Source organism: Oratosquilla oratoria, chromosome 11 (genome assembly GCF_046742065.1).
Source record: "Oratosquilla oratoria isolate Oo_2021 chromosome 11, ASM4674206v1, whole genome shotgun sequence".
In the NCBI taxonomy this organism is placed as follows: domain Eukaryota; kingdom Metazoa; phylum Arthropoda; class Malacostraca; order Stomatopoda; family Squillidae; genus Oratosquilla; species Oratosquilla oratoria.
The window spans coordinates 3,155,620-3,176,892 of NC_134787.1; the positions used below are offsets into that span (position 1 = coordinate 3,155,620).

Sequence of the window (21,273 nt, forward strand, 5' to 3'; positions counted from 1 at the left end):
GCTACGAACCAGAGTTCGTCTGACAACAATCGAGAAGACGCTGCCACGATCCACGAACTGTACCTCCATGGCTGCGAAGTGCCTCGCCTCAGTCGGGAGCTCCTCCTGAAGGTTCCGGGTGACTTGGAGACCCTGGCCGTCGTCCAATCGAACTTGTCACAGGTAAGGTCGTCATGAGTTAATTAGGGGTCTCGGTCCGTGGAGGGCGTCACTGTGGTTGAAGGTGTTGAGGGTATATCGATTAATCGAGATGTTGTCGATTGTTCCTAACTTTTGTTGGTGTAATTCAATTCTCTGCAGTTTTCGTGTATTTTGTCCACATTTTCCCCCACATTGAGTGGCAGGGCGACCAGGTTTAACATAATCACTAAATGTAGCATATTTTCCTTAGAAATAGTACCATATCCATCAAAAAGTATAACAGAAACCGAACGTACTAAGAGGGTCAAAATATTTAGAATTATTTTGCCATTCTAGCAGAATTTCAGCTTCTATCTGGCATATTCCTACTTGAGAATTCTGGTCACCCTGCGCTTGTCAGTATTTATTTCTGTCGTTTTATCGAACTGAGTGTCTTTCCCTCTGGGTCATGAGTCGAGATTGAATCTCCCAGTGCCAAGTCATCTCCATCAATCCGGATCTTTCTGTGTCGGTGCTTTTACGCCATGAGACACTACACACCCTTCAACCCAGTGATATTTCCTGTTACCAGATGATTGTATTCTTGCGAGAGGGAGAGACCACATTATCTCTTTCAGCGACAACAAGAACAAAATATATAAAGAACGTCACTGGGGCTGAAAGAAACCTTTGACCACTAATAACACAGGATCGACTTCTGCGATGTTTATTGCTGGGAACAATTGCTGCTGTGCTCCCCTTGAGCAAAAGCCGCAGGCAATACCGTTACCGATCCCCTCGGTACGGTGGTCTGCTTTATATATTTTCTTCTGGCTAAGGGCAGGCTATCGTGGGGAGTTGGACTACGGTCTGAAAGACGTCTTGATCGATCGAGACCCCTTGCTAGAGACCGGGGTCCGCTCCAAAAGGAAAGCCATATAAAAATGGCGGCACACTAAGCGTTTTTCGCTAGCATGTTACTTGCTTTAGCTACTCCAAGTAGAAACGACCACGGTTACAATCTTTTGTTTTTCAGATTTCCGAAAAGTTAAATTACTTTTGAGTCATATAGCGAGAAGTTGAATGACGAATTAGAAAAGTTAAACCTATACGAATGTTAGATACATTGTTGAGATGTTGAAATGTCTAGATCATTGTAACCGAAATAGTGTTTTCTCAAGCGAAACAGAAAAAGCAAGTAGCATTCTAGCCTAGTGTGCCGCCATCAGAGCGAACGTTGGGAAAACGATGGTTTTAGCGAACGTCGCGGTACAAAGAGGAACGAGGTCGTAGTACAAAGAGCAGCAATTAGAGTACCGAGGCTGCAGACTCCCATGGACATGTCTGTGCTTATTGCACGTGTTCAGTATTCAAGGATCAGTAACTGGGTAACCGCCACACCCTCTAGCGATGGACACACCCTACGCATAGACGAGTACTGTAGTGTACAGTGCGATGGTGTCCAGGGCACGTGGGCAAGATTATCCGAGCGCAAACCAGAATCATAATGATTCTGACCGCTTCAGCATTTGTTTGTTTGCATGTGTGTGTATTTACCTAGTTGTATTTTACGGGAAAGGGAGCTATGCTCGTGGTGTCCCGTCTTCATATCTCATTTTATCTAAACTGTTTTTGAATTCATGAATTGTTTTTGCACACACCACTTTTTCGTCCAACTTGTTCCAGATGTCTATTACTCTGTGGGGAAAGCTGTTCTTTTTCAGGTCCCTTCTATAACTGTCTTTCTTGTGTGTGTGTGTGTGTGTGTGTGTGTGTGTGTGTGTGTGTGTGTGTGTGTGGGTGGGTGGGTGTGTGCTCGCGCACGCGTGGGCGTGCCTACGTGGATGCGTGTGCGATTCACTATGGCCTTGGATCACGGAACTCATATATAGACCGATCTATATGCATTTACGTAAATGTATGTACATAAATGTAGGATGCAGGAAAGGATGCAGGGCTTGTTGTGTCCTTCAAATTGCACGTATGTGCCCATGCATGCTTGCTCTATTAATTCTATGCTGATGCCTTCAGAATGTGGAAAAAATGGAATGTTAGATATGTTCAGTACGTTCCTGTAACGTTGGGACATATTGAGGTCGTTCTTGTTTACTTTAGAACGAAATTACTCCCTCAAATGCAAGGGAAGCCACACGGATACCACATCGTGTTGAAATATTTTTCCTTAAGATAGTTTTATCAATAATGTTAAACAAAATAAAAATTGACTCCCTATATGTTCATACCCATCCTACAAAAGTTAAACTTTTTCTTTTTCAATATAAAACGATTTGTAGTTGCAAAATATAAATAATTTTCAAATAGGACCTGGCTGTGAGCGCCTTTGCTAACTTGGTCTGATAATTAATCGAAGCCTTTCGTTGGACAATGGGCTCAACAGAGTTGCTTGGCCGGTAGACCTGAGCTTCCATATGACGACATACGCCAACTGAAGTGAAAAATTGTTTAGTGAGCAGACCTTCTCTTACTAAATAGTACTACGACTGCTACTACTATTACTACTGGGAGCCGTTGCCTTGAGTTTAAATGATCGGATAACTACAACCCCACAGCGTTCATCAGTGATCCCTAGAATCATTTAGATAAACACCTAAGCAAGATGCTGTAATGATTATAATCTATTTTATATTATTTGTTTTTGTTTTGTTATCATTTGCCTGTTTGATTCTCATTTATTATTAGTTATATGTAAATTTATTATTATTTACCATTTACCTGTTTGTTTATTATTTAACTATATGCATTTATTTATGTATTTTATCTATTTGCATTATTATAGTTTTTATCTATTCATTTATTATTGTTTTGATTTTTTCGCATCCGACCTAGGTATGGACCAAAAGGTCTCCTGTCGGCATGCTCCGCCTTTATAATCCTTTGTAAAAAATCATTCCGTAGTTCAGGGAGAAACTTTAGACAATTGTTTATTTGGTATTACTGTGGATCTGTTTCTATGTCACTAGTTTGTAGAAGGAAGAGGAGAGGAGCAATCACCGGTTGTTACCGCTCCCATGGCGAAAAACTGGAGGAACGATACTTGGAACTAATAGATCGAGGATCCGGGCCGGAGAGTGAGTGCCAGCCTCTCGGGGCTGCGCCTTAAGATAGAGGTGAAATTGTTGATGGGATTTGAAGACTAGCAACGGGGAAATGAGGCTCTCAGTAAAAATCGCCATGTAGTTGATTAAATACAGTGCCTCACAATAATCTTATATACACTCAGCAGTAGATTACAGAAAAAAAATGCATGTGAATTACATACTACTTTCGGAATTTTCTCAGTTCCAAGTACAACATGGCCTGTAACCACAGTATTACAATTATATATTCAGCTTTCCCTTTACTGTGACTGTACAGCATGCAGTACAAGACCATAGTTCCTGAATATAGCGCGTATGCATTTCTACCATTTCTTTGTATTGCAGGTCGACCCCGACGCTTTCGGTAGGCTAGCGCACTCCTTAACTCGCGTGAGCTTTGCATACAACTACCTCGTCAGGTTCCCCACCGCTCTGGCCAACCTCAGTCGCCTGCAGTCGCTGGATCTCCGACATAACCTTCTGCAGGAGGTTCCTCCGGCGTCGACCTTGGTCACGCTGCTTCCGCGCCTTCGTCACTTGGCTCTTTCGTTCAACCAACTCGGCAAGGTGAGGCAGAAGTCGACTTGCATGGTCATTGTATCCTTTGTCAAGAGGGATTTTATTCAGCTGCGGGGGTAGGGGTGGAGACCAGATGATGGAGTATGAAGACCTTGATGGAGGTTTGAGATGAATTTTGAAAAAAGTATAGAAAAAAGACAGTCCTGTAACATTGAATAGGGAAATGTAACTAGGTGAACAAACGCACACATATACACACAGGTAGGGAATGTAGAGAGTGCGTGTACAAATGCGTTCGAGTGTGTATTTACAACTAGGTAAATAAACACTCGAATGCATTCGTACACGCACTCTCTACATTCCCTACCTTCACACAAGCTCATGTAAAATCTTTTGACTGCCCTCAGTAGACTTGTCTCTATCCCATACATCCATAACATATCCCCATAATGCCTCTCTCTCATCCTTGTCATATGCCTTTTCCAAATCCATTAATGTCTAAAAGACATCCTTACCCTTTCCTTAAAATTTCTTGCATTGAAAATGAGACAGAATATGTATATAACTTTATTTCATTAAATCATATATTTTCAGATGAAACCAGCAGATGAAATATCAAATTTGTGGTTGAACCTATCTTCAGCCAACGTCGATGTGCCAGGTGCATCATACATTAAGCTCGACCTTGATCATAATGGGCTAACAACTTTTCCAGAGCAGTTTGGTGGGAGTTTCCTGAGAAGGCTTGTCCAACTCGACCTCTCCCATAATAGCATAAAATGTAAGTCCCATATTTTACTTATACATAACCAGATCTTTGGGTCCAAGTTGGAATATCAGTTCATAATTTCTAAAAGTTGGGAGTAAAGGGTAGATTACTGAAAGATCAATGTGTCTACTTGCAGCTGAGAGGTTATTGGTGTTCACTGAAATGATGAACAATAATCCTATTGTGTATATGTGGAATCAATTAATCAGTTGTTGCCTCAAGTTTCACTAAGTGGAAAACCCACAGCCCCATTCATGTGTACTTATGCAGGAACCAGTGATGGTATGTGGTGGTTCTGAATATGGACAGCAAAGGTACTCATTTTCAAAACTTGTTAACCCCCTCATCTCCCTCAGGTGATGCAGCCCTAAAAGTTTGGCACTCAGTCTTTGGACTGAGCCCAAGATCTTACTTTATTAACTTAAATTGTAATTTCATTATTTTTCACACATAGATAGCTGACAACTCTCAGCTGCTTTACTCTTCCTAGCACTTTAATCTGTTGACAAAGAAACAGTCCTACACTGATACAACACAAACAACTTTCTGAAGTTTCTTCCCAGAAAGATTTGATGGAGGTTTCAAGGATTGTTGCCAGCCACTGTGTGGCTGTGGGTTTTCCACTTAGTGAAACTTGAGGTTACAGATGATTTATTGATTGTACTTATGTACATATAGTGAAAAAGCTCTTTCCTCCTTATAATAGGGGTGACAGATTCAAAGCATACACATATCCTATATCCAGTCAAGATCCCATTTATTGTCCCTCTCATCTTAGCTCCATGTAAATGAAAGGTCATCTCCATCCCCTGCCACACTACTCAGGTCAGCAGCAATACAGTGCAGCAAGACAACACCTTAACAGGATGGCCTGAAGCCTGAATCTGGTGTACTCCACTGCTTCAATACATAGCCACTCCCCCATCCCCCAACCAGATCAAAGCACCCACCCACATCATAAATAAAACCCATTCAGCCATAACCTTTCATCTTAGCACATCAGGAATAAAGGGTTGTCTTGTTACCCATCACTCTACTTGGATCATAGGCAGTGCAACAAGGCTCTTCTATAGCAAGGCCCAAGAGATGGAGCTAGTTTACCCCCACTGATTCATCAAATAGGCATATCAGTGCAATTCTTTCTTGTCTTAGGAGCAGAGCCCTTACATGCCAAAGTGCTGCCCTGAGGGCTATATTCTCAGTGACACCCCCCCATCACCACTTCCTACTTCCACCAAAATTTAAGATAAACTTTCCCACGTGCACATACTAACAATTATACTCTCATGGCGGAGGTCGGTTGAACGCAATATTTCGTGTATGTGTATGTAACTCGAGCATACAAATATAAGAAAGTTGTGCATAACTTATGTTCCTCTTGATAGTGTATTGGGCTAAGTCACTGCCACTTTGTCACAGGTGAGCTGAGTTCGATTCCTTGCTTCGACCACATTTCAATTTCCAACATATGCCTCCTTAGAGCTGCTCTCAATCTCAACTGCGATGTCATGGAATTAAAAGTGATTTGTGGTTGAAAAGTTACATATATATATATATATATATATATATATATATATATATATTACAAATATTTTGAAAACTCACAGGACAACATAGAATAAAAATATAGATATCTAATCTTTTGGTTATGCACAATATACTGCTGATACCCAAACCTGACCCATGATATATCAGAACTCTGTAAATACTGTATGTTCTAATTGTTACATTAATACAATTTTAATTATGAGAGAAATACCTTTATTATAAGAAAGCTAACATATAAAGCAATATATATAAACCAATTATATAAAATATAAAACAATAATATAATACTCAGCATCAAAAGATAGTCAGTATTTGCAATGTTGTGATATATCATTTGTTTTTTGCAATAGTACATGCTTTACATTTAGATTAATTCATTTGTTCTCTCTCTGTATACACAGCCATCAAGAGTAATGTTCTCTCCCAGATGATGAGACTTCAGACTCTTGACTTGAGTAATAACCTCCTCCATGAGCTGTCTCCCCATCAGTTCCCGTCATCTCTTGTTGAGCTCAACCTTGAAGGTTACCAAGTGTTTCTTTATACATCACTGCATGATGGAGTAGCATGATTGCATTAAGAATGACTGTTACTGTGCACAAATCCTTTCTTGTATATATAGGATGGCAACAGATCCTTAGCCAAGAAATATGACGGAAGGGTTTTGCTCAGGCAACCCGTGGAGATGTGACTGTGCTGCCATGTGGATGCTCGAGGCTCAAGAAGAAAAAAAGGAAGAGTCTGACCGATCTTCATCTTCTGTAAGAATCAACAGACCCATGTGCTCCATTCCACTTCGACTTCAGGACCAGGAGCTTTCCACACTCACAGGTACCTAAATGATAACAGCTGTCGTTACATATGCAGTACTACCTCTCATTAACGGACTAAAAGGGGGGTAACGGTGTCCGTTGATGTGAATAATCCGTTGATTTGGAGTGGTTTTTGGGTGGCATAGTGATTGCACGCACTAAACAACAGAACCAAAAACACCGAAAACACAGCGAAAACACCGCAAACGCAGCTAATTAACGTCCATTAATGAGAGGTCTCACTGTATGTGCTGTTGATTTTGGGGTGTTAACGTAGATTTTTGTGGCTTTGGCAGTAGTGGTGGTAGTATTTTTGGGAATTGGTAGTGTGTATGATGTTGGTGGGATGATTGGAAGATGCTGTATAGCATGCAGAAATGCACATCTATCATGCTTATAGATGTTATGGGAAAAATGGTGCCAATTGCCAGAGATAGCAAAATCTTGGTCATTTTGCATATATCATTGCCACCATAGGATGTGAAGGAAAAATAGAGTGTAAGAAAGTTTCACTAATTCTAAGAAAGGAAAATGACAAGCTTACATACAGTAGAAGAAAAAGGAAAGAATCTAGGGACCTTTGCTAAAACCAAATTTCTATCTATAGACAAGGCAGTAGGAGATATTATAGTAGCCATGCAGAAAACAACCAAATAAGACTTTCCTATAGACCACAGGAAAAAATACATTTCCAACTATACACCAGAGATAGCTAATTCCATACAAAATAGAATTAATTCAAACAGTCAATCTGTTGCCCCAGGTTTCTGTTGTAGGAGAATCAGCACCTAAGTAACTGGAAACAAACACATAATTCACTCAAGTAAGAAATATTTGATCTGGGTATAGCTAGAGTGGGGCTGTATAAGATAAGTTGTTTTGTGTTCCTCTGTGTGATGGATGCACCTAGGGCAGTTTGTTTCAGTTGCCAGGCCTGTTCTGTACTGGTACTGTCTTAGTGCTGGATAATGACCTGAAAGCATGAATGTTAATGTGTTTTTTTTATTTTCTTTGTAAGGATTTTTCTGGAGGGGTTTGATGAGAGAGGGAGTTTGGTGGTTGGTCTTTAAGAGCTTGTTTTGTGATCTGAGTATGAATGCACTTTTGTGTGGATATATTGTGTAGTACAGGTGGCAGACTTGTAAATGTTTTAGTATACTGCTGGTATATTTTTTTTCATTCATTTGGCCATTCTTCTATGGTGTAATGAAAAGGATGAGAAGGGTTGAGGGTCTTTGCATATTACTGTGTAGCTATTATTTTCATATGATATTCTATGGGGAGGATTTTGGTTTCTGTGTGAAGTTGTACCATTGGGGTGGTTTTGGTGCATCCTTTTATTATTCTTAGTATTTGTTTTGTATAGTTTGTAAGGGACCAGTGATGGGAACTTACATGTTGTGGTCCTGTAGAATGGACAGCAAAGCTGTCAATTTTCAAAACTCATTAACCTCCTTACCCTGGGGGGCTGACACTAGGTCTCTGGATGGGCCCAAAGATCTCTCTATAAACTTCAACTATACTTCTTCCATTTTTTCACACAAAGAGAGCTGACAACTGATGACTCTTCTCCTTCAGCAGGTGACTTAGAAATAGTCCACACTAATACAGCACAGACAACAGTTTAAAGTTACCATCCACAGAAATCTGTGGGAGGTCTGAGGATCACTGCCAGCCTTTGTGGGGTTGCAGGTTTTCCATGAAGTGAAACTCAAGGAAACAATTGATTATAGACTGTAAGGATGTATTTGTTTTACTTATTGTTGAGAACCATGCTGAGGAAGCCTAATCAATTGTTATTCTTGAGACCTGTTTTAGACTGTTATTAAAGCTTTCTTCTACTACCCAAAGTCCATCCTTATGATTGATTTTAGTAAACTTATTTCTGTGTTGATTTTCATTGTCAGATCTTTGATGTGAAGGCTGAAGGTCATGTGAATATAAAAAACAGAGGCCTAGATTTTTTGAGGTCTTTTCCAATAGAAGGATTTTGCAATTTAATTATACTATTGGATGGGCTACCTCTCTTGTAAGGGGAAAAGGCCCATGGTATATAGATAGACTATTGGATAGTTCTTTCATTCTTGGTTGTCTGGAGTGAGTCATATCACCAAGGATTTTTTGGGTGAGGCCTCCATTTCATTATTTTTTAACTATTTTTCTAGTATATCCAAATAAGCTCAGGTGTTCTGTGCTACTATTTTATAGTTGCTATTTCAGGGATATTGTTGTCTGTGTAGGTGAGTGCTTTGATGTTCTGGATCTGGTGTTGGGGGATCACTGTTTAAGAGGTTTTATCACATGTGAGAGTATTGGTCCATGGGGGATACCATTTTACAGTCTTTTTGTCCAATAGATTTAGTTGTTTTGTACAATCTTTTGGTCCTTGATAGAGGTGTGTCTTCTAAGTCACTCTGCATTCTCTTACTTCTTCTGTGTCTCCTATAGCGATGGCAGTGGTGATTGTGATTGTGATGGCAATGTTGGTATAGGCTGAGTTGGTGATAGGATGAGTTGGCCTGTGACCATAGTGATGATTATAAATTACCAGTTTTGTACAATATAGAGACCCAATAGTAAGGGGACCAATAGTAATGATATGGTAAAATGAATAATAGTGATTATATTAAGTCATAAGAGTAAAATGATAATCATACATATACATAGTACTAGTTATAAAAATAAGAATTATAATGATTGTAATGAAGACTGTCTAATTTTGTATTGCATTAGACTTCCCCAAATATCAACCCAGCAGACTAACCACTACATTAAAGCAGTTTGAACACAGAAAAGGGCTGGAAATAAACATGTATTGCCCCATATGCAAATACATTTATTTCACTGTTATTATCATCATTGCTGTAATAGTTGTTATTGTCATATTGCTTCCGTATTTTTGGCCCCTGCTATCACCATCACAATCATTCATTCACATATCTTTTTATTACAGTTAATGCTCTCTGTGTTAATATTTGTACAAATCCTAATATGATTCTACCTCTATCCACAGGACAAGATCTATGTGGGAACTCAGCTCAGAGAGAAGCAAAAACGATTTTGGTTGGGGATAATAGTGGAGGCCTTCTTTCTAGAGCATTCTCATTGCTCCACTTGTTGAACGTCACGACGCTCAATTATCAAGCAATCTTGGTGGCATGGAAAGTTGATGTGGAATTTTACAAGCTCTCTGAACTCTATGGCCTCGAAGAAACCTTGTCTTGGGGCATTACGATTCGTACACCTTCGGATGACCCAAGGGAAGCCTTAACAAAAGTAACACTTGATCATTACAAGGCCAAAAGCAGTGACTGGGCCATTGCTGATTTTCCCTACACAGAAATAATAAATGGTCTTGATCCAAACACTCCATACATAATTTGTGTTACACCACTGGAAAAATACTATAGTTTCAGTAGGGCTGACCATTGCCTACAGACTCGAACAAGCCCTGTTTTGTCTACTACGATTAGTGCAACAACTTTCCCGACCACCTTAGCTAAAGTCAAGGATGCATCATTAGGTGTTGGGATTACTGCAATAGATGACCATATGTCTGAAACACTTCAGTATACAGTTCAGACAGATGAAGTTGCCATCACACCAGGCACACATCAAATTGCCATCTCATGGAATGTGACAGTCCGTCTTAAGAATGATTCTGTCCACAGAAGTGATTTAGCCATGCAACCAGTTGGATGGATGATAACTTACCGAGAGTTTGGGGAAGAAAATGAGACAGAGATCATTCTTATTAGCCGGGGTGGGGAGGCATTGCAGGATTTTAATAACCAGTATGTCATACAGGATTTGGCTGCAGGTACTAGTTATGTCATTTGTTTTGAGAAAATGTCTGACGAGTCTGTGGCACTTGCGTTAGAGGATGGCAAGGAAGATTCTTTGCTCCCTGAAGAAGAAAATGAGCCAGTTGTTCCAAGTGAAGGAAACACTTACTATCCAGATTATCTTCCTTCTGTGTACGATGGAAGGGTTCAGAGTTATGTGACCAATCCTCCTGTAACTCCATCAGCTCCTGTAATACCAGTGACAGAAAAAGTTGAGGAAATAGGACCCTTCGTATACACAAGCACTGGTGAGCGGATACCTCTTTCAGGAATTCGATTGCCCTCAGTGGGTATTGCTTCAGGTAGATCTCACTCTCCCAGCAATGAAGGAGATAAGTTTTCAGGATTTGGGTGGGTTGGTAATGGTGACCATGCTACTGGTAGATCTTTGTCCAGTAACAGAAGACAGACTTTCACATATGAAAGTAGTCCACATGATGATGCACTTCCTGGAGATCAGAAGTACACTTACGTTGCTAGAAGACGAAGAAGAGCTGTTGAAGAGGACTCTATTATGTTTAAGAAGGGGCAGAATGAATCCTCTTCTATAAGCTTGTGCAAGGAAGTGATGACTATTGATGGCCCTTTTACAAGCAATATGGCCATAGTGATTTCTGCTGTTATTGCTGTCATGAGTACTCTCTTTCTTGTGTGTTGCATCTACTGTTGCTGTACAAGATCTTGTATTCAAAGTGATCCTGGTCCAGATTACACTTCTGCCATATCGTATATCAAAGATCGGAGCTCAGGAAGTAGAGAAAGTACTCTTTCATCACCAGGGAACAGAAATGAGGTTTCACATTTGTGGGAAGACAAAACAAACCCCTTGTACCTTGAACTTGGGTCTAGTAATGACAGTGGGAAAAACACATGTTCCATTTCATTACATTCTAGTTCTGGGTATGTTACACCTCTCCCTGACCCCAGTAATGACGGAGATACAAAGTTCAAATTTGGCCAGGATCACAGAAATAGTATAGATGCATTTGGTTGCCATTTACTTCCAAAGCGACTCCAACAGGAACAAGAAAATCGTCAATTTCAGTTTCACCCAGGATATGATGTGCCTCCGACTTCGAGCAATGCGGCTTTGGGGTATGACTATCCCAAAGCAGTAGCAGTGAACACCATAGGCAAAGTCACGAATATTCAGATTGGTCTTCCCCCGAAGAGATTAAGCAAAAGACTTAGAGATGGCAGATTGAATATAGGAAAATTTGCTCTAAATAAACCATTTCTTCAACGTAAACCTTCAAAAAGTGAAAGTAACATTAATCAAACTGGATGTTGTAGGAAATGTAGGGATCAAAGTCTAGTTAACAGCAAAGCACAAAACCGTAATCGCATTGATCACAGACCTGTCCATTCTATTAGTGTTGATGAAGAAAACCAACATTCTCTCCAAGCACATCCTTTGACTTCAAAACGTCTCAGTACCTCTGCTCCAGACTTAACAAAGATAAACAACACAGTAAGAAGACCAGATATAAACAAACTCTTTGGGAGAATAAAAACTCCAGAGAAAAAGGTCAATAAACAAAAAAGAGACACCAAAGAGTCAGCTAGTACAGAAGAAACAGGCTCTTCAGAGAAGGAAGGGGAACACTGTGCAAGTGAAGTGGTGCATCAAATTCAAGACGAAACAAATATGAAGTCGAGACAAAAGGATATGAAACCTCATGCCAGAGACTTTGGAAACAAAGTTGGTGAAATCATGCTCACAGGGACGACAGTAATAGAGGTCTCTGACGGTTATGTGCAACCAGGTCCTCCCAAATCTGCAAAACAGAGTACGTTCTATTGTAATCATTATGATTAACAGGTTATAGTAGATCTGTCCAGTAATAAACGACTCAAAATATATCAGGTATTACAAGAAAAACGGACAAAAATAACAAAAAGTTATATGTTAGGCCGACGTAATAAATATGTTAACTTTGTAAGAGAATTTATACATCTCATAATAAATCATATTTAGTACAATCTTGTCTTAGTAACCCCAATATATCAATTTTTTACTGCAAATTGGTCTGGAAAAGGATGAAAATCAGAGCAGGAGGGAGGAACCTTTCCAAAATGTGACAGATCTCAATATCATAAGCATAATTCATGATTGATTACTCCACAACATATCTGCTCTATACAAACAGGGGACAGAGGATAGGAAGTATTGTTAAACAATAAGAGATAACACAGATTGGTATTAACTTTTCATTTATATATGCATAGATTAGAATTTGTCCAATTTACTTTGAACCAAAACAAATAAAATAAATGTGTCAGGCTCATTAAACCTCACTTGATAACATGTTTCAATGCAACTTAATGTTGAATTGCTCTACCATGATAATGCTTATATGGTGCTAATACAGTTTCCTACATGATACTACAGTATATATCCATCTGCATCCGAGTTACAAATAAAATGAACAAAATTAAATAAAATTCAGTCCCATAAATGAAAGGGATGTATTAGAAATAAGAAATTGATATCAGATTGAGACAATAGCCATAACAGAAAAATCCAAATGATTTGATGCTTACAAATTTTTAATTCATATATGTATACATAATTATAAATGATCACTTGAATCGCATGCCTTTACATTAAACCTCTTCAACCAAATATGGTCAATAGGCAACCTCCCAACTGCCTGGAGAGAACTCATCATCATTCCCTTCCTTAATCCAGGAAAAGACAACCTCCTTTAGATAGCTACCACCCAGTCACCTAATAAAAGAGTACCAATCCTGCTCTCATGGCAACTGGGGCACTATTATCTTGAACAGGAGTCCGTACAGGCCGCAGCACTACAAACACCCTAACGCGAACTGAAACGACAATGTGCATTGCCTAAGCCAGTAAACAACACGTCTATCCCGTATTCTTTATTTGGCAAGAGCATATAACTGCCTGGAAAAGGTAGGTCCTACATAAGCTTTACCACCTGGGACTTTATATCCCAATTATCATTTCGAACTATATGTTCTTATCATTATCTGCACTTCATGTATATTGATTCTTTGCCAAATAAATTTATTATTATTATTATTAACCTCTAATCTGTAGAAAATTCCGAGTACGTATAGAATTAACTCTCTCCTCACCACATGTCCAACAAGGAGTCTCCCGAAGAAGTGTCCTCAGCTTTCATAATCTCACCAAAACACGATGACATAAAACAAATCCATTCCAAAATAATCATCAGCTTATACGTCGACGACCTAGTCCTGCTCTACGACGGAAGTCGCCTTGTTCATACAAACAGCCTTCTTCAAAAAAGTTGTAACCCAAGTTAAACAATTGGCAGATGATCATAGATTCCGTTTCTTAAGTTCAAAATCTGTCACCAAGGACTACTGCAAACGGCACTAGTCCAATTGAACAAGGAAACACCACCCTCCTAATATTAGAACAGGCACAATTTCTGGGTCTGATTCTCGACGATAGACTCACCTGGAATCTCCACCTTAAGCATAAAAACCCCCCACCATGTTTCCAAGTTTGCTATTTCCTAAAGCTGCCATCTCACATCAGTTGGGGACAGACAGAGGTCGCTCTGGAACTAATACCCGGTTCTCATACAGAATAATCTCGACTACGTATACCAAGTTTACTCCTCCGCCACACACACAGTTCTTCGGATGCTGTTGTATCTGTGAAGGACTACATGCTGGAAAGGTTAATGGGGTTTGAATAAAGTCCAATGTGCAAACATTTTATATTATGCATTTGTACAATAACCATTAGGTCTTGGCGTAACGGACGTACATACTTCAATCCCATGGAAGGGTTTTGATGGTGATATGAAATAGATGGCTATGTCCAAATCCTTTGATACTCAGTATTGCAACAGTTCATGTTTGACGAATACTTTGTCAGGAATTCTTAGGCAATACTGGACAATTCTGTTCGAGCGTGGGAAGGCCAATCACTAGTTTCATGACGTGAATAAGATGCAAAATACATGGATACAGTGAAACCTGTATGTTTCTTCGGCCTTGGCATCATCACAGATACTTTTCCTAGCACTCTAATAAAAAAAATTGTACACAAAGCGTGGACATCCCTTGCTAGACATCCACCGTTCCCTGACGTTACTGAAATATCTTTACTACATCAAGAACATCTCTACCATTCCAATCTCTCTTACCATTAAAGTCTAGAAAACACCAATAATTTGACAAATACCAACATAATGTCCATCCGCATGGCAAGAAAATGGCAGACCTAATATCCACATTGAAAATAATTAACAATGTCCCTTCCATGACGACTCCTACCTAAGCACCTGATTGTTTTTTTTTCTACAGTATCTGCCTCACCTTAGCCACCCTGAAAAAATAACAAGTTATCCGACAGGAACTTCTCTCCCCCTGCTTCATTCGTTCAACAGATAGTAACATATAGATCGAAGCTTCCCGCTCTAGCGAAGGAGTAGGTTACACAGCAGTGACGTAACTGAAACAAGATCTAAATCCCTGTCCACAATCGCTTCAATCTTCACCAATGAACTCTTTGCATTCTCAGCATTTATATATAAAAGCCGCGACCCCAGCCCCACGTCCCATATAAATGTTTCAGACTCACGTAACACCCTTAAAAGTAATTTCCACCAGGGAGTCCCGCCACCCATTGGCCCACAAAATCCTCTCGTAGATCATCCAATCCTCCGCCATCTTTAAATCTGTATTCTACTGAGGACCAACTCACGTTGGCATTCCTGGCAACAAACGAAGTGACAAAACGGCTCGATATGCAATACCCATCCCTTTCAACACTTCCACTCTACTGCCAATAACAGACTACAAAGGATTACAAAGGCGGATCATGTCGACAGGAGACCTCTTGGTCCATAAGAAGGTCGGATGCGAAAAAATTATAATAATGATAAACAAATAAATAAATAAAGATATAATAATATAAATAATCAATAAAACAAATAAATAAATGCATATAGTTAAATAACAGGTAAATATCAAATAATAATGAATTGACATATAACTAATGATAAATGAGAATCAAGCAAATAATAATAAACAAACAGATAAATAACAAAATAAATAAACAAATAATATAAAATGAATGACAGTCATTACAGCATCTTGCTTAGGTGTTTATCCTAAGGATTCTTAAAGTTTCGGACTAAACTACATTGCACTGCCTCTTCAGGAAGTTTATTTCATTCATTAACTGCACGGTTGGCGAAGTTGTTTCTACCCACTTCCAAATTAAATATATTTCTTGACAGTTTGATACCATTATTTTTTTTTTATTCTCACTCAGTGTGACCATTTTGTCACTTTTGATGCTGTCAATTTCATTTAGAATCTTAAAAACTTGTATCAAGGGACCTCTGAGTCTATGCTTTTTTTTTTTTTTTTTTTTAGGGAAAACAGATTAATATGTTTTAGTCGATTTTCGTATGATTTATTTTTGATATTTGGAATCAGTTTTGTGGCTCGCCGTTGTACTTTTTCCAATCTGTCAATGTCTTTAATGAGATTTGGTGACCATACGGAAACAGCACATTCCAAATGTGGACGAACTAACGATTTATATAGCTTGTTAATGAGAGATAGACTTGTGAAGTCAAAAAATCGCGCAATCAGTCCTAGAATGTTATTTGCTTTCTCAGAGGTTGAAATACACTGCTTAGATAATTTGAGATCATTACTGATAATTACGCCGAGATCCTTTTCACTATCCACTTTTGTTAACGAATTTCCAATTAACTTGTGATTGTACTTACTGTTATTTTTACCCATGTGCATTACCTTCCTGTAATTTATCTAAATCTTCTTGAATATCTAATTAGTTTAAGTGTTCATTTGCCATTCTGCACATTTTTGTATCATCTGTAAATTCGGAAACAACAGATTTCAGTCCGTTGTCTATATCATTTATATATACTATGAATAGAAGTGGTTCAAGAACGGATACCTGAGGAACTCCACTCGTAACATTTTTCCATCTAGAAGTTTTTCCACTTAAAACAACTCCGTTTTTGATCATTCAACCAATTACTAGTCTAACTAAATAGGCTATCACTTATTCCGTGTGAAGCTAATTTAGTAAGTAGTCTTTTGTGGGGGGACGGTATCAAAAGCTTTTGCAAAGTCTAGATATATTAAATCTATATTGTTTCTTTTGTCATAATTCGAGATTACTGTGTTGTAGAGTTGGAATAAGTTAGTCACGCAAGAACATTTTCGTCTAAATCCATGTTGGCTATCATTTATCAAACAGTTACTCTCTAAATGATGTTCAATAGAATCTCTGATGATAGTTTCCATTATTTTTCCTACGATCGAAGTCAAGCTTAGGCCTGTAGTTATTTGGTTTCTTTTTGTCACCTTTTTTGAATATGGGAGTAACGTTAGCTAGTTTTCTTTCTCTTGGGACATCTCCGGATATGATGGATTTCTTGAAAATAATTTCTAATGGAACAACAATCTCATTTTTCATTTCCTTTAAGATTCTTGGCTGCCAACCGTCAGGCCCTAGCGATTTATTAACTTTGAGTTTCTCTACACATCTTTTAATTTTTTCTTTTGTTATATTTACCGTAGTAAGTTCACCCTAAACTTTTAACAGGTTTCAGTTTGGAGTTCACTTTGAGGGGTTTCGTTTACGAATACTGAGCTAAAATAGTTGTTTAGAATATTACACATTTCTTCATTTGAATATTCAAGTTGACTGTCAGCAGATAATAGTGGGCCAATGTGATTCCTAATAACCTTTTTATCTCTAATGTAACTATAGAATTCTTTGGGATTCTTTGGGTTTATCAGCGATATTCATTTCATATTGTAGTTTTCGTTTTTTTTAATTGTCTCTTTTAAATCTCTCTGTACTAATACATAACTTTGATAGCCATTAGGTGCACCCGAGCACTTGTGTTTCTTATAAGCCTGTCTCTTTTTTCAGTTTCTTTGTCAAGCCATTTTGGGCGAGCCTGATTTGGGGGGCTTCTGTCCTTAAATGGGATGTATGAATCATCTTAATAAGCGTATTTTGAACAATCTCACACATCTGATCTACAGGTCTTTCGCTTTATCTTTTCTCTCAATCTGTAAGCTGAAGCTCCTGACGCAGTCCTATGAACTGAGCTTTACTGAAATCGGGTATTTTAGAAATGCAAGTATCTGTTCAAAAATTTCTTAGCAGTTTGAATCTAAGTTGTGATCACTATTTGCAATAGTTTCACCGACTTCTACATCGGTTATCATGCTTTCACGGCTAGTGATCAATAGATCGAATAAGTTTCCATGTCTTGTGGGTTCTTACATACTGAACTAAGTAATTGTCTCCGAGAAAATCCATCAAGCGACTACCTAATACACTGTCCCCCGATCTACATTGCTAAACGTGTGGTAGTCACTGGGAACAACACTCACCAAACCACCTTAAAACAGTCAATCATTACATACATCCATGCCTGACTTCACACCAACGTAACCGACGTTGTGAACCGACACTATGGCATTTCCGCCTCACACATGGCCGCTTAATGAAAGGAAGCGACGCCCTCCTTTCTGTCAATACAAAACTCCCTTCACAATACCATAAATGCTACTAGAATGTCCATTTTATACAATATTCCGGACTAAATATCAACCCTCATCCCTCAAACAACAATGCCACTACACCAAATCTTAAGTGATAGACCACTACAACTATCCCTCTACATTTTTTTTATACCAAACTCAGGCCTACAAGTGACTTCATGACTTAAACGATTTATACTGACATTTTCTTCTTGTCTTATTCCGAACAGGGATAAGTTGTATAAAATATGTATCATATAATAATCAGTGTAATCAGTTTTGTTGACCTCCCTCTTTTCTATCCTCGTACAGCGCCTTTCAGGTTAAAATATCCCTGTTCTTCTTCGCAGAAATAGGAATTCCCTCTGAAACAGTTGCTTCCTCGACGCAGGAGCCACTGCCATAACCTAAAAAACCGTCTTTGACACACTGTCAAAAATCATCGTTGCACGTGAGATGTATGTAGAAATACATCATCAAAACATGGAGTGGAAAAAAAGCTACACAGTGGTATACTTGAGAGACTTTGTCCTAGCTATCACCAGGCGATATATATTTAACGAGGGGGCGGAGCAGCCTTCACCCATGAATTATATTTTATTTTTATTTTTTGTATCTTTCAGCACTACAGAACAACGACAAAGTTTACAAATATTTTTTCTGGCGTTACTTAGCTGTCTTGTTCAGCTTCGTGGGTACTCCAAGATACATATACATACATATATATATATATATATATGTATATATATATATATATATATATATGTGTATATATATATATTTTTTTTTCTTAAACGAACGATGAAAAATGGAGGATAAATAAAACACACTTTGAGAAAGAAAAAACGTATATTGAAAAGAACTGGGAAGATGTACATGGGGGGGGTTTGTGAGTGGAAATATTACAGTCTGTGCACTATTTAGTCAGGAGAATGGGCTAAAATAATAAAAACAACAAAAGAGAAAACGGAATGTGAGGACGAAAGACAGCAACAAAGATATAGAAAAAATAATAATAACATAGCAACATCGAACAATGTATTGTTTTACATCAATATACTGTAGTCAAAACACATTAGTTATTCATGCTTGTAATTCGTAGAGAATGCCTTTTTGTTACTTCAAGAGCTCATAAGATAGTTGCGCACCCCACGGCTCGTCGCCTGCACAGACGAAACTTCCGTAAACTGTGAGTAGCCTCGGATGGCAAGGAGATACACACTCGTTTTGCACATCAGCACACACACACACGCACACACACACACACACACACACACACACACACACACACACACACACACACACACACACACACACACACACACAGCGTGTGTGTGTGTGTATGTATGATTAAAGACACACTGTCAGATTAAGACCTCAAAATTTTGATAGTGGCAGATCTCATGAATGAAATTATAGATGAAAAAATAGAAGCATCTACATCCACACAATCACACCACAACTCAGTAAAGATTACGAAATGACAGAGGAGACACTGCTAAGTAGTGATGCATCTTTAGTAACAGAGAGAGAGAGAGAGAGAAAGAGAAGGGGAGACAGAGAGGGCGAAGGCACTGTGGGTTCTGCGCAAGAAGGGGAGGCGGCGAGGGACAGAGGGGGGTGGGTCAGAAGGGTCCGGTTGGGGCAGTATGTCACAGGAGGGGTACTGCCGTCGCCCTGTCCTGCACCTCCCTCCCTCTTCCACTCACCACCACACTCAAACATATTTCTGTAACGAAACCTCCAATAATGCTATGCTGCAACATACATCCAATGTACAACAGTTTGTATTAAATGACCATGTTGCCCCCAAGTGTTACGCCAGGTGGCAACGGTAGGAACATGGCAGTGATATACATTAAAAGCATATACAGAAGTATAATTAAAGGCTTTATACAATAGGGAATCAAATAGAATTGGTCGCTACACTAAAACATAATCGCGGGGGCTTCATGGGACTGTACCAACAAAGAAAACGCGATCTAGGTCTGCCAGGGCAATTCTCGCGCGTTTTCGCCGCAAACAAGACCCCTGACTTGTTCCAGACTTCTCAAGTCAAGGCACGGTGTCAACATTAGTATATAATAAATACATTACATTAATACAATTGTATATGAATTGTATGTATACCATTGTGTGCGTGTGTGGATGTGTATGTTTAAATGAGCGTTTGTGTGGATATGTATAAGTGAGAGTTTGTGTGTACACTTATGTGTGTGTGTGTGTGTGTGTGTGTGTGTGTGTGTGTGTGTGTGTGTGTGTGTGTGCGTGTGTCAGTGTATATATTCCTGTCTGCGTGCAGTATATGTACACATTTGTTGATATACGGCTATACATATATAATCCCTAATAATCGGATGTTATCCTACGTGTAGCAGCCATTCACAAGCTTCTATACAAACTCTGACCTTCTCGAGTCAGACGGCACAATAAATATGTTTAATTCGCGACGAGAGGGCCGCACACAGGTCTTCGTGGGACACCGCGTCACACCTCCGTTGTCAGTAGCGTCTTGGTCGAGTCGTCGAGGGCTTGCAGCGACTCGCTGTCCGTGTCATCTTCTTCGGCGGCCATGGAGGGCAAAGGGGAGGAGATGGAGGTAGTGTAGGTGGAGGTGGAGATGGTGGAGGTGGAGAAGGGGGAAGAGTGGAGCGGTGGGGAGGAGATTGGACTTGAAGTGTTCGATGTCGGGCTTGGGAAACCTGCCGAAGAGGAAGACGAAGTCAGGTAAGTCCTGTGAGAGATTCGGACACAGTGAACAGCGCCACATAATAGATGCACCAGTGCAAAATGTAAACAGTGGCTAAACACACCAAAGGAATCAGTGATACAATAGGTATCTGGAGGTAGTTCTGGGGTGGGCGTCGGAGATAAGCACCTCCCTACGACCCATCCCCGAAACCTATCAACACCCTCGCCTCCATCTGGAGGTCCAACCCTGGGGGACTGGCACTCGGTCTCTAGACTGGGCCCTCCCTAAGATCTCTTTCAACTCCAATTACATTATCTAA

At 39.4% G+C, this 21,273-nt stretch overlaps 2 protein-coding genes across 6 annotated transcripts in view; one reads left to right on the forward strand and one right to left on the reverse strand.

The window, feature by feature from the left end:
* Positions 1–12,698, forward strand: part of LOC143029571 (uncharacterized) — a 37,418-nt gene extending 24,720 nt beyond the window's left edge. For all 5 annotated transcript variants that reach the window (XM_076192237.1, XM_076192241.1, XM_076192238.1 and 2 more), the window contains 6 exons: positions 1–162; positions 3,564–3,785; positions 4,332–4,518; positions 6,456–6,578; positions 6,727–6,885; positions 9,880–12,698. The exon at positions 1–162 is cut by the window's left edge. In XM_076192237.1, coding sequence (XP_076048352.1) covers positions 1–162; positions 3,564–3,785; positions 4,332–4,518; positions 6,456–6,578; positions 6,727–6,885; positions 9,880–12,530 — 3,504 coding nt within the window. In that variant the 3' untranslated portion in view covers positions 12,531–12,698. The remainder of the gene's footprint in view (positions 163–3,563; positions 3,786–4,331; positions 4,519–6,455; positions 6,579–6,726; positions 6,886–9,879) is intronic.
* A 6,394-nt stretch (positions 12,699–19,092) lies between these two features.
* The window catches only part of LOC143029572 (uncharacterized), a 323,789-nt gene continuing 321,608 nt past the window's right edge, over positions 19,093–21,273 (reverse strand). The window contains exon 14 of the mRNA XM_076192242.1: positions 19,093–20,964. Within this exon, the coding sequence (XP_076048357.1) occupies positions 20,750–20,964 (215 nt within the window). The 3' untranslated portion in view covers positions 19,093–20,749. The remainder of the gene's footprint in view (positions 20,965–21,273) is intronic.